Here is a 14976-nt window from a genome sequence, read left to right on the forward strand (position 1 = left end):
GCATGTAACTGATGGACTGGAGTCGTTTGGGTTATTGTGAAGCAAAAATCTGTAATTCAGAATTAATTAGCATTAGCATTCAATTTTATTATTTCCCCTTAGAAATTTGTCTTAGAGAGAGATCAGATCAAACATACACAAAAAACTGACAAAAAAAAAAATCCACAGAAAAATCACTTATTACACAACAATAGATATTACCTGTTACCCATAACCTTTCCCTCACCTACACACAATTTATCTCTTATTGTTCAATAATTTTATTCAATTAATATTTGCAACTTCAAAACATTGCTTCTGTTATGTGAATTACTTGTGGATTATTTGGGTGTTTTTTTTCTCAGATGTTCAGACTCATTGGTGAGCAAACAATTGATGTAATGCTAAACTTCTCCAACTCTGTTCATATAATGGAACAACTCATCCAAATCTACATCTATCCATATATATATATATATATATATTTTTTTAGGTGAACTACTAAACAGTTACACTTATTGATGATATATTGATTATTTATTATTAAAGACTTTAATGTTATGAATACTTTTTTTTTTTTTTTGCCTAGAATTTATCTTCACTATAAACTGGTTAAAAAAGTTTTCCTCATTCACTAAATGTTATGCAGTGATTCAGATATCATGCAACTAAATTAATTAGTAAAAGTTCCCATTACAGTTCATATTTATTAGATATGCTCATTCAGTCATACTAATGATTACAACTCAAAAATGTTCTTTCTTACTAATAATTGCTAAATATATATATATATATATATATATATATATATATATATATATATATATATATATATATAATCTTTTATAATTACCATCCAAATTCACTGAAAAGTCTTACTAATAAAATTGCAGTAGGCACTATTCTTAAGCAAATACTTTTTTTGATATCTGAATAATTGTGGCAAATAAAATGTTGTAGGCTAAACTGTAGAGGGAAAAGTTGCTAGTAATAACTGGGATGCTTTAACTTCATGGTAGGTATTGTGACAACATACCCCATATAGAAAACATGTCCTGCATGCCTGTTCAGTGAGATCTTTATTCCTGGGCACTATGTTGAAAAATGTTCAGTAGGTTTTTTTTATTATTATTATTATTTTTTTAAAGACATTTTATGAGACATATTCACTGAAGTCAAAAATATGACAACTAGCCTTGGTCTTGTTAAATCTGCTCACGACTCCATAATTGGCCTGCGTGAATGTTGCTGTAATACTGGAGTCAATCTGTACTGCCACTCCTCCGCGGGAGCGCGCACACACACACACACACACACACACTCAGGCTGGAGAGTCGGGCGCACACGCTCCTGCCAGGAAGTTGTTGTTATTCGGGAATTAACAAAGACACGAAAAAAGGTATAATTAACGCAACGAAACTACACGAGAGGGATCCGTGTAACGTGTACGGGATCCGGGTATGAGCTGGAGGAGTATTAACTAACTAATGGAGGACTAATCGATGGAGGCAGACAGAAGTTTTGGGCTCGTCTGGGTCCTGCTGCTGCTGTTGGGTATTACAGCCGCTTCAGGGAGAGAAGGTGGGTCATCTCCACGCATTCCCAAACTACCCCAAAATTCCCATAATATACTATTACTTACTACGTTAATGTAAAGTTACGAAGCACATAGAGTGTTCAACGTGAACATACAGCGGCGGGACACATTCTTTCGGAGAAACTGAAGCAGTTGACACCCCGTTTACATACACTGCTGAAGTCGCTCGGGGCCCGCTGCATTTTTACGCGGCTGTTCGAGTCAAGGTTTGGAGCGATCGGTTTTGCCGCGTCGCTTCCTTGAAATGCACACGCAGTGTGGAATTCGAGATTTTGTAACAAGTTGTTTTAGTGGAGGAAACAATTTTACCACTTAACCCTGTGTTTATGTTACTAAATTAGACTAATAAGCCTATATAAAGTGGATAAGGTCAGAAAATCCTGTCGGGTGTTTTGTCTTTCTTTTCTCACACTGTTGGCGCATTAGTCGTAGGTGAGGTATGTCACACAAACTTGATTTGCAACTTTTGCTTGACAATAGCGCTGAAACCTGACAGCCAGAGTTCAGGAGTTTAATGGGCACAACTCCTGATATCATATCAGTACACACAACGGCAGAGTTTTTATTTTATATGAAATATGAATATTCACATGGTTACACAAGTGAAAGAATAACATGGTACTATCATAGTACATGCTCAAAGCATGGTATTGCCATGGTACATATACATTTGATATAAACCAGAAGTTCTCAGAAGTTATTTTTTAAGATTGCAAAACAGTGAACTCCGTAATCTCACAGAGATTTATAAAAACTGTACAAAATAAAATTGTGGTTAAGCTTTGTAGTTCTCATTCACTGCTAAACAAAAATGTCTCTGTGTCATAATCTATGATTTGTTGTATGGTTCAGGTTTAAACTGTTTTTTTTTTCTTCTTTTTTTTTCATTCTTCTGTGTACAATATGTGCACTTAGTTGGAGGAAGAATTCATGTTGTTAGAGAATCATACACTCTGTCCTTCCTGCTCACTGAATGAGTTATTCCAAAGGTCGTTTGTTTTAAAGTTCTGTGTAACTGTGTCAGATTCTGATTACACATGGAACAAAACAAATGTGTGTCTGCATAAGTGTTTGATATTTTCATATTCCGTAAATATTTTCAGCAAACGGTCTGTTGGCATTCTTTAAGCCCTCAGATTGTCAACAGCCTGGAGAAGCATTCGGTCTTGTTGACAAGCAGAATTCATAAACAATGCAATTGGGATATTGTTGGCATGGACCATTATATAATATGACTGCATCTCTCATTCTCAAAACTAAGCAAGATCAGTCCCTGTCAAAGTTTGTCCATCTGATTCTGCATATGCATAAGACATAAACATGTTGTGCATCCAGTCTGAACCCATTTGATATTTTGTCTTCAGTAGAGCAGAAAGATGTTTCGCAGAATGTTCACACTGCTCTTTTAAATACAATGCAAGTGAACGGTGAATACAAGCTATAAAAGCACCATTAAGTGTCCTATAATTATTGCTTTAGATTTGTGTCTGAAAATCAAAATCTGGAGATGCAGTCATTTTAGTCTTTTTCCAATACATTTGAATCAGTTAATTGAAGAAAACTAAATTGGTTGTTACTTATAAATACAGATCAAATACAAAAAAAGCTGGAAATGAAGTACAAAAGCTCCATCTGTAAATTTTTTATAGGTTTACATTCAGCTTGTGTAGCCTTACACACAAATATAAATATTCAATGTTACAGAATTTTCACAGTTTAAAGAGCTTTAACATTAAAACAGCAGATAGCATAATTGCAGCAAACAGTAATAGAGTAAACATAAATCTATCATCCGCTGATGTGGACACTAGCTAGCATAGTTATCATTATGGTGTGAACGGGCCTTAACAGCGGGGCTTGAAAACATAAAAAAAATTCAATCAGTTCACTCCGAGCAGAATCAGTATTTTAATGTTTCTGTTCTGCGTCCCTCTGATATTATTACCGTTCCGAAACCGGTTCGGCTGGAATAAATACCGGTTAATAACGTTATTTAAAAAAAAAACATATTATTTGCCTATAACTTGCCTAATAATAATAATAATAATAATAATAATAATAATAATAATAATAATATAATAATGATAATAACAAAGTATAGCGTTTTATTTACTCAAAAAGAAAAGGAAAAAATAATAAATAATAAATAATGCTTAGTCACAGCTAATACAGCATCATCTTCTCTAGATTTTTGCCAAATGTAAGCTACTTAAAAAAAAAAAAAAAAAAAATTCTATCTCTCTCATTCTGCACAAATCCAAATGTTTCCATGTTCCAGACGTATCTGGATGCTAAAATGTTATTTAATATAAAGAATATAGAATGACAGTAAATGTAGAATAAGTAACGCTGTATATGCATCCGAAAGTCAGACTCCAAATTTCATTCTAAGAATTATTTTGAGGTTAATATAGCAGATGAAAACTGCTCAGCTTCCGGGAAATTTGAGAAGCTCCGCTAGGCTATTTTAGTTCCCCTCACTCCACAACAAAATAATTTCAATTAACAGTATTTAGTAAAGAACAAGATTTAAAAATATAAGAAGCTATAGCCATATTAAAGGTCCCATTTTTCGTGATTTTTCGTTGATTGTGTTTACAGTGTGCAATATAACGTGTGTTCATGTTTCGCATGTAAAAAAACAGTATTTTTTACATAATTCACCTATCAGTATACCGCTGTTTTCACTGTCATAAAAACGGGCTGATGACTTCCTTGTTCTATAAAGTCCCTCCTTCAGAAATACGTGACGAGTTCTGATTGGGCCAGCGGTTCCTGTGTTGTGATTCGACACCAGCTTAGCGCACACTGCCCTCCTGGAAATGCGATTGGGATAGTTTTGAGAAGCAAGTGGGCAGGAGCATGTGCTGGAGACGTACTTCTAATCACAGGAGCGTTTTTACTGACGAGATACGCATGAAAATCACATTAGATTTTTTTTGCATAGCCCTAACATCTAGTTAACAAAGCTAAACAGCGTTGCCCTTTGTGTAATAAGTTACAGAAACTGTTAAACGCACCAACTTACCGGTTGTGGTCCATAAACAACGCCTTCTCCAGACAAAGAGGGAACTGCTCCAACTGAGAAGATGCGCAAATCCACTTCATTTTCAGCGTTTTTTGGCGCATCTTCTCAGTTAACAACGGCTCTGTGTAGTAACAGCTGCTCTATGTGAAATCAGGCACCTGATGGAATTAACCGCTGATTAGAGAACCGGCTTTACTGACGAGATGCGCATTAACGGTTGGCCGATCGTGATCGGAGCACCCCTAAACACAAACGCAACTCTTCCTCAACAAGGCCACGCCCCCCTGTTTGTTTATTCCTGTGGGCGGAGGTTAGACAAAAAACAGTTTTAGTGCCATCATTACTGCAGGAACTAGAGGGATGTAGTCCAAACGGGTCGTGTTTTGTAGGCGAATTCTGTTAAATAAAATATCTCGCTTGGCATTGACCTTTGAGCTTTAGAATTTTACAGATATTATTTATACTCTGACAACAACATTACACACTAACTAAAGTTTAAAACATGGGATCACGAAGAATGGATCGTTTAACGACAAACTAAAACTAATTAATTTAGGCTAAAACGAAACTGAAACCAACGTTGGGTCGAATGCACATGCACTCACGCCTTCTTGCACTGCGTCATCAGGCCAATTTGATATTAATCCGACCCTGAAGGCGGTGCATTGCCATTGAGACTTACCTAAGATGAGTTCACAGCTGAGCAGACATTTCACTCGTTGGCTTCACCGTCACATTTGCATATGACATACTGCTGGAATTTGTGATTGGTTGACAGCAAATTTCAAATATTAAATGGAACAATAAAATAACGTTATTAACAGGTTAATGGGTATTTCAAATTTTCGATTCTGTTCGGAACTATACAATTTTATTTCGTTTCTGTTTCTGGTTTTGTTCCTGTCAAAATTTCGTTCTTTTCCGGGTTTTGTTTTCGTTCCTTGAACCGGTTCAGAGCCCTGCTTAACAGTAAGGTTAATTTTTAGGGGTGTGCTCAAATAGTCAAATATTCAATTTGTAATTATTATTTGAAAAATAAAAACACTATTCTAATTTTACAATGTGTGGCTTTGCTGGTTGTAAATGTAGGGAATCCGTGATCAATCCTAAGCACGCAAATTAAAAGTCAGTTATAACTTAATGCACTGTGTGGCGCTGTGGAGAATGTTAACAACTTGATTCGATTTGATTAAAAAATGTTGTCATCTGCCTTGTGAAATCTGGAATTACTTTGATCAAAACTACCTTATCCCAAATACAATTATGTATGCCACAGTAACGTAATTGTTCAAAGAGGCAATTAATTGTTCAAATTCCACTTATGTTATTCTGTGTGCTTTAGATGCATTTTTTTTCTTTCTACATGTTATTTTAAGGGTTTTTCTTGTTATTTAAATTTTAGTTTTAGTATAACATTATAATACCATTCATATTTTTACTTTTATTATTTAAAGAAGAAACTAATCCAAATTACAGTTGACATCTGAGGCTTAAAACTAAAAAAATTAAGTTAGAGTGTTTAGAGTGTTAGCTTGTTTATTTTCATATAAACCTATGGCATGCAGTTGCATCAAACAATGGTATAAACATCATTAATGCAAATATTGATAATCGTAATAAAAAATCGCAATTACAAATTCAAGGGAATAATCGACAATCATGATTTTTGTCAGAACCGTGCAGCCCTACTTTAAACATTTGTTTTTTTATGAGCCCAAATATTCTAATACAATATTTTTTAAAAATGCCCATCTCTAGTACTTTTAAGGGGACACAAACAGTGTCGCACAGTAACCAACTAAACAAATTAACAAAATATAAAAAGCATGTCATTTATTGGTGTCAAATTCTCAAACAATTACAGCTGTTACCTATAAATACTGATCAAATACAAAATATACTGTAAATAAATATTGCGCAAAAACTCCATTATAATATAATGTTATATCTCCCATTAAAATGGGCCCTGTAGAAGCGCTTAACCCATAACTAGATAAAAACGAACGTAACAAAAATCCCTTTTCAAGGAGAGTTTTATTGTGCAAACTGAACAGCTAAAGAAAATATCAAACACATATGAGAAAAAAATCTAGATAATCAAAATCTAACTCCGTGCACTTGTCGACTATCATGCAAGCAATAAATAGTGGTGTAACTATGGCTGTTGTTGTGTCTGGTTACCTGCAGAAAGGTTTCTATATGATAAGTATGTGCAAGGTCTTTCTCTTGTTAGGAATACCTGCATGCATTAAACCAGCATATGCAAATGTACATCCCATCAGTATTTTGGTATGCATATAGCAGTGTGTCAGAACACACGTAATACACGCTTCACAAACACAGAGACACAAGGTCTGGTCCAAATCCTGTTCTTCCTGTCGGTTGAGTAATTCTTGTTTGTTGTGTGACTATGTGCAAGAGAGAAAGAATAGAATATGCACTGATATGTTTTGTAAAAAGCTGAGAACGAAGACGACAGTTATGAAATTAAGTATATTTCCATGCAATATTTTGCACTATATTTGTGACTAACAATGTTTTGTTTATGCCCTTGATTCACAAATTGAATTCAGAATCATTGTGTGCACTTAAACGTTCCTTTGAGTGTTTTTGTCACTGCTGTGTTAGTTTTATTGATCTTGATGCATTGGCTAGTCCATTCAGCAGCATTTAAGGTCAATGACCAAAGGACGCAAACAAAGTTATAAAACCCCTAGTAGACCCTGTTCCTGTGCCCACTGATAAAGGATGATAAGGGACATCTTTGGGACAAGCTTTGGTGTTTCTCTTCTCATAGCCGAGGTCAGGAGCTTGTAAGCAGCAGTTGATCTTTGGTTGCTGGAAATGTTCAGCTTGTACTCTGTAAGATCAATATCCGTGGCAGCAGCGGTTAACAGAAGTTGGCAGCTGAAAACCTATTGAAAGTACACGCTACTAGTGGAGTACACACTCTACTTCCTGTTTGGCTGCACACCAAGAGTAGGTGTGGTGAATTTGCTCACTGCACAGGTAAAGAGCACTGATTTATATTCAATCTGTCTCTCTTGTGCTGTTGTTCTAGAGGCCGTGAAGAGAACATATGCCTTGTGACACAACAAGTTTCCAGTGACACAAGGAATGTGTCTACACCAGTGTGTAGGCGATGGTCACTTGTTTTGCTACTACAAACATAGGGCTCTTAGAAATCCTTCTTCTTTTTTCCGATGTTGTGTTTTATTTTTTCCTCAAACCTTGACCTGAAGTCAACAAAAGAGGGGCCCCTATAGTATTCCACCAAAATAAAAGCTTGATGGTTTATCGTTTGAAAATAATTGAAATCAGCCATAAATATTAGTATTATTATTTTACAGTTATTATTATTATTTATCACATATACCTTGTTTTTTCTGTTTTCATTTCTCTGAATTCAGTTTTAATGTTGAATTAACTTTTAGTAAACAAAAACCATGTCCAATTAATTGAAATAATGAAAACCATACAATTTAACAACAATTTATATATATATATATATATATATATATATATATATATATATATATATATATATATATATATATATATATATATATATATATAAACGTTTCTAGGGCTTAATGACATGCATTCTGGCTTGTTTTTACAAAAATTCTGTTTACCGTTTTAATATTTTTGGATTCGACGCATGCTTGGATATCTGTAGTGGATGAAACTGCCACTCAGAAGAAACACAGAGACACACAAAAATACTAGTACATATTGCGGTTTTATTTTGTGTATTTTAGAAGTATAAAATTTTTTTTTTCAAATTTTGCACTACAAACACAACATTTTAAATGGAATTTGCCTGATATGTTATTGGAGTACTTGTAGGGATGTAACGATTCACTCCACTCACAATTCGATTCGATTCACAATTCTGATTTCACGATTCAAAAAAAAAAAGAGAGATTTAAGGAAAATTATAAATAAAAAGGTGTCCTTTTACTATTGCTAGGACAAGATGCTGCACATTTCTTAGTGAAAAGTAAATTGAAATGTAAAAAAAAACCTAAATCTAATCAAATAAGACAAAAAAATCTCTTCATATAAACAAAGGCTTACTGTGTTCTTTCTAGGGATGTAGAAATTAATCGTTGCAGTAATAGACCATAATCGATTATTATAGCCTATGACATCATTTGCATACGCGCTTGTCACATGAGTATTAAAAATGCACTCATTGTTTTTAAATCGAAGCTTTGCTTTTTCCCTGCATATGGGACGTTTGTGATAGATATGCTTTCATTTCTGGTCTTCTGGTCATCTTACAATATGGTATTAGATGCATTTGCATCCTTTTTTATGATACAAAATTGATGTAAACACAGCCAGTTATGTTTTCAGAACAGGACAAAACATCTGATATGTGGAAATGGATCTGTGCGTTAGTGTGAATGTAGTCTATTAAAGCTGCCAGTGTCTATGATCTCATCTGTAATAATCAAATGGCAATAATGCTGAGAAAAGCCCATAACTATGATTATCTGTAAACTTTCGATACTTAAAGCACTCCCAAATACTGAATGTGCTTTTTGTTTATCACTTGTAATCGTCTTTCCCCCCTTTATTACTTTATATTTGCTTATATGTTTTGTACATTGTCTTTAGAAACATAGATGTTTGAGGACAGTTGTGATTCCAACGTGGAAATATTTTTATTGTAATATCTCACTCTTTCACCTTTTTTTTTTCAAAGTTTTTTTTGCCAATGAAAAATTAATAATTTTAGTTTTTGGGGGGTGGGAGGGGCTATTTCATAGCGGCCTAAAAATGCAACTTTTGTTTAATAAATGTTTAATAAACCATTGTTAAGTTGAAGTTAAGGTTCAATAATCTCAAGCTTTCAATAAATGTTTGAATGTTTTCAGTATTTCAGGAAGACATGCTTTTTGATTACTAAAATGTAACCCTTAAAATGGAATTCAGAGAAATGAAAATAGAATAAAAACATAAGGTGGTCAATGCATGTTATAAGTCAGTCAAAGTCACACAATCGAGTGTGTGTGTGTGTAAACATGTTTGTTTGGATGTCATTGGTGATACATTGTGGTGTAAAACACCTGCACTTCAGGTTTGAATCAGGTTTGAATTGGAGTAAAAAAAAAAAAAAAGGATTATTTCGAAACAGAAGTACAATGAGAGGGAAAGAGAAAGAGGCCACATAGGCATGGACTAATAGAGTTGTTTTCTATTCAAGACAACCACCCTCCCCTCACTTGCTCAAGCACAGAGACGAGGGAATGTTAGGGGATGAAAGAGGAGCAACGGAACTTGGAAAGGAAGTGTGAACTGGAGAAAACAATGACTTTATTATTCAGTCCCATCAGCATGCATACATATCTCAATTCTGTTTGTACACAAAAACAGCTCTTTCGATAAAATGTGTACTGATTTATGAATTATGTACAGGAAAAACTGGAATTAACTTTTAAATATTATCGAAAAATAGACTATTGAACCTGCAAAGAGAGTTAAATCATCTAGGTTTACAGTTTAGCACTGAAGCTAAAGTGAAGTCAAGTCCACTTTTATTTATATAGTGCTTTTATACAGATTGTGTCAAAACACTTTACAGTATTAAATAGGAAAATAGTGTGCCAATAATGCAAAATGACAATAGTAAACACTCAAGCTGCAGAGGACTCATCTGGTTCCTGTGGTTTTGTCCCGGTGGCCATCTAGAAGGAAAAGGTCTTCACTGGAGCACGACTGATAATAATACTGTTATTAATGAGTAAAAATGTGGATATCAAAATATCAGCCAATATTCTTTGTGTATATTAGGACACTTTCCAGTTTGTGTGTCCAAACATTTGACTGGTACTATATATATAATACAGTATACATAAATAGAAAAAAAAAAAAAAAAAAAAAAAAAAAAAAAATATATATATATATATATATATATATATATATATATTATATATATCACACACACACACACACACACACATACATAATTGCTTTGAGAAGAACCCTGTTCAACATAATCTCATGACAATTTGTAACTTATTTTATGGTTTTGCAAATTATTTTTCAGGAACAAATTCATTTGTACAAATGAATCTCTTCACACAGGGTTGAGTTTAGCATTGCAGCTTCTTGCTTACTTCTTTCAGATTTTTTTAAAATACAAATTGTACGTCTCCATAGAAATCACATTGTACAAATGTATATGAAATGGCAGTTATGTTTTCTTGTAAGAGCAGGTTGGTTTATTTGTCATTAAGACTTTCAGTTTCCAAGGTTTCCCTCACACTGCTAGATGTCAGTATGTCCAAGACGCATTTTATATTGGCCCGTGTGATGTAAACAAAAATCACTGTGTGAAGGACTAATCTAGGGAGGGGGGAAAAAACATATCATTTTATACAGGCCTTCTGATGTGGGCATCTTTATTTTATTTTTCAGTATGTCTTGGGACTGATATGAAGTTGGCTTTACCCTCCAGTCTTGAGAATCATTATGAAATGCTCAGGCTGCTGTACACGGGCTGCCAGGTGGTTCATGGGAACCTGGAGATCACACACCTGCAGGGAAATCCAGATCTCTCCTTCCTGCAGGTATGGGACTGTTGTGTGTTTGTGTGTGTCTCTATAACGCTCTTTATTACACAGCAGATGCATATAGGTGCTTAACCATTTCTACATTCCTGTTCATTTTCTTGCTATTGTGTAAATTATAACAGTATAATTCATCATGTGTATATGCCTGAGTTTGACTATAGCATATTTCTGAAAGTCTACGACAGTGTTTTATAGATAGGCTTATGCTTTAAATTGCAAAGGCATAATTATTTTTTTAAAAGCTCAACAGGTAGGCCTAGTGTATTACATGCATGACCCATCTTAGCGTACTACTTCAAGTAAAAGTTATTTCAGCTGATAAAAATAATATTATTGCTATTTATTTAAGCTTATCACTTATAATGAGTCTCAATGTCAATCGAATTATGAAAAGATGTGCTCGTGTTCTGTTTGTCTGTAGGGGATTGTGGAGGTTCAGGGGTATGTGCTGATAGCTCACGTCTCCGTGCGTTCGGTTCCTCTGGACAATCTGCGTATCATACGAGGCAGTCAGCTTTATAACTCCAGCTATGCTCTCGCTGTACATAACAACATCCACCACAGTCAGACGGGACTCGGCTTGAGAGAAATACGCCTCAGGAGTCTTACAGGTAAGGAGTGTGGGACATGGTGAATTAAAGGGGTTTTAAAAAACTCAAAAGTTTGAAATGGTATTACTGACTACTCTCATTCCTTCAGTAACTTGAAGTTAAATGGATGGTGAGCAGTCTAGTTAGGGGATGCCGCAAATAAGTTTATATTCTCACTGTAAATTAATTTAATTTTATAAGGACATTTCGTGAAAATGTGAATGCAGATATTTATGCTCAGCTCTAAAACATTTCGTGCACTTTGTGAGTACTTAATCCAGCTCAAATGATAAAATCAGACTTTCATTTGAGAGTAATTGCTAGTGTGACTCACTGGGTAGCAAATGTTACTAGTTAGTAACTATTTCCTATAGAACACAAAGTGGTCTTGTCTGATTAGAAATTTTTTTTCACTATAAGTATAATCGAACAAATTAATGAAATTAATAAATGCATTGCACCGATAGTCATTTAAGATTCACAGGGTCATGGAAATATCAGGGAATTTTTAAATTGTGATATCTAGGCCCGGAAGGTCATAGAAATTAATATAATTTTGAAAATTTGCTATAGAAATGATTTCTATAGCAAATTTTCTGTAAGACCTTGTGGGCAAAATGGTCCATTGTTAATGGTGTAGCAATACAAAGTGGTCACTTCAAATCAAGTTGCTTTCTTTTGGTCAAAAGAGTGAATTTGCATGAACAAGTTGACCCTGATTTGAAATCTACGATGGGATCCTCCTCACTCTAAAGTCCCTATTGCATATCTTCCAGTTGAAATGACTGGATTTCAAATGTGAAATTTGCTCAGCTCCAAAATATTTCAGTTTTTAATAGTGAGTGGAACCATGTGAGTAAAACTATTGCTTACGTTTCACAGAGATCTTGCTTGGCGGGGTTTATATTTGGGGAAATCCTCAACTTTGCTTTCCTCAGAATATTAACTGGGAAGACACGGTTACTAAAGTTGAAAGCAAACCGCTGCACCTGCAAGACATCCCGAAGAACTGTGAGTTAACTTCAAGAGAACTAGGTCATCAGACATCAGACGGTGCGTCACTGTTATTTCTCAATAATATTTCTCTTTTTTCAGGTCCCAAATGTTCTCCAGATTGTCCTTCAAACAGTGGATGCTGGGGAGAAACAAATCAGGACTGCCAAACATGTGAGTTTCACAGGCATATTGGACTGTTTTTTTGGGTTTGATAACAAGAAATGTTGGGCTTAGAATTGATTAAGTTTAAATTAATTAAGATTGCCTTTTAAATTCCAGTCCATCTCATTTTACTTGACAAAATAAACATTCATGTCCCAGAATGCTATGATTTGTGCAGTATATTAAGTAATCCTAATATTTTGTAATAAAAATAAATTATATATATATATATATATATATATATATATATATATATATATATATATATATATATATATATATATATGTAATAGAGCACCAAAAAAATGTCCATAACTCGTTTAAAAAAACAAAAAAACCAAAAAATTATATACATATATATATATATATATATATATATATAATTTTTTTTTTTTATGAGTTATGGAAATTTTTTTGGTGCTCTGTGGCAAAATGAGTCTCATTTTAACAGTATTAAATCTAGTTTAAATGAGAGAAGATTTCTGATCTGTTCAGTGCTACATCTTCTATCAGGGATTAAAAAGATTATTTGTGTTTTTCCGTGAGATGTAATGAAATTTACATGTAGCGCTTTCTCTACAGTGACCTCTGTGCATTGCTCATCTGGCTGTTTGCGCTGTAAGGGCACAAAACCCAATGACTGCTGTCATGTACAGTGTGCTGCTGGGTGCACGGGGCCAAAAGACACGGACTGTCTGGTAAAAACATCAGAAATATCACATTTATATCATTCATATCTAATTGAAATATGAAAATAATATCTGTTTTGCCCCATTTTGTGTTTGCATCTTTAGGCCTGTCGTCACTTCAATGACAGTGGGACATGTAAAGACAACTGCCCCCCACCCACCATCTATGACCCGAACACTTTCCAGTCCAAACCCAACAAGGACAAAAAGTTCAGCTTTGGAGCCACATGTGTTAAACAGTGTCCCCGTATGTCCAACTTGTTTTATGTCCAAATTCCTTGCTTTTTCTTTCTCTGTGAGAACATTATATATGCTGTTCTTTCTACACCTTTAGATAACTATTTGGCAATGGAAGTGGCATGTACAATGGTCTGTCCCAAAGCTAACAAGGAAGTTATCACTGTTGAGCCAGATGGCCAAGAAACACAGAAATGTGAAAAGTGTGAAGGAGAGTGTCCGAAAGGTGTGTATGTAGAAGTGTACATATTTTGGCTGAAATGTACATATGTTTCTAATGGTTCAGGCAATTTAAAGTGACATTTAGTTCCAAATGTGTGAAAAAGCACTTCATAACAGTTGTATCTATATATCTATATATATCTATATATCTTTGCATATACTATATATGTCAGTATCATTTCTCCTATTGTTATACTATTAATTTACATATGTGCTGTCTGTTAGTGTGTTATGGACTAGGAATGGGAAACCTTCAAGGGGTGTCAGTGGTGGATGCCACCAACATTGGCATGTTCGTTGGCTGTGAGAAAATCTACGGCAGTTTGGCTTTTCTTTCAGACTCCTTCAAAGTGTAAGCAAGGACAGCTGTTCAGCTAAAAATTCCAAGGCTGGTTCTCATGTTGCTTGTCTTTTGGTTCTGTGCCACACACACACACACACACACAAAGATATTAAGAAAATTTCTCTACAAAAAGTATCATAAAAGTGATCATGCACTATTAGTATGGTAGCTTTATGTTATGAAATGTAGACTGAAATGTAAGAGTTTTCATTAATAATTTTCTCCTTTGCTGCAGCTCTCAAACTGTCATTTGCTATGTTTGCATCCATATATTTTTATGCAAGATTTTAATACATTTTTTATTCGGCAAGGAAACATGCATAAACTATGATGGGAGCATTTACAGAATAAATTCTCAACAAAAAACTCTCATGAATATGCCTCAAGAGATCATGTGATTGAGCAACTGGACTAACCGGCAGATCAATCCCATTGCACACATCTAAAATATTGTTGTCATTTTGAAATGCCTGAGCAAGAATCATCAAAATGATTTGGTTAACTTACGTCCAAGAACTGTTGCTCATGATTGTGCCACAAAATCAGACA

The 14976-nt window shown here is 34.5% G+C and overlaps 1 protein-coding gene across 1 annotated transcript in view; it reads left to right on the forward strand.

Annotated features, from left to right (window-relative positions):
- Nucleotides 1-1278: 1278 nt before the first annotated feature.
- Nucleotides 1279-14976, forward strand: part of LOC113056299 (receptor tyrosine-protein kinase erbB-2-like) — a 31967-nt gene continuing 18269 nt past the window's right edge. Inside the window, exons 1-9 of the mRNA XM_026222944.1 lie at nucleotides 1279-1560; nucleotides 11034-11185; nucleotides 11610-11799; nucleotides 12661-12789; nucleotides 12874-12945; nucleotides 13519-13634; nucleotides 13731-13872; nucleotides 13960-14088; nucleotides 14310-14436. Of these exons, the coding sequence (XP_026078729.1) occupies nucleotides 1482-1560; nucleotides 11034-11185; nucleotides 11610-11799; nucleotides 12661-12789; nucleotides 12874-12945; nucleotides 13519-13634; nucleotides 13731-13872; nucleotides 13960-14088; nucleotides 14310-14436 (1136 nt within the window). The 5' untranslated portion in view covers nucleotides 1279-1481. The remainder of the gene's footprint in view (nucleotides 1561-11033; nucleotides 11186-11609; nucleotides 11800-12660; nucleotides 12790-12873; nucleotides 12946-13518; nucleotides 13635-13730; nucleotides 13873-13959; nucleotides 14089-14309; nucleotides 14437-14976) is intronic.

This window comes from Carassius auratus, chromosome 37 (genome assembly GCF_003368295.1).
Source record: "Carassius auratus strain Wakin chromosome 37, ASM336829v1, whole genome shotgun sequence".
Taxonomy (NCBI): domain Eukaryota; kingdom Metazoa; phylum Chordata; class Actinopteri; order Cypriniformes; family Cyprinidae; genus Carassius; species Carassius auratus.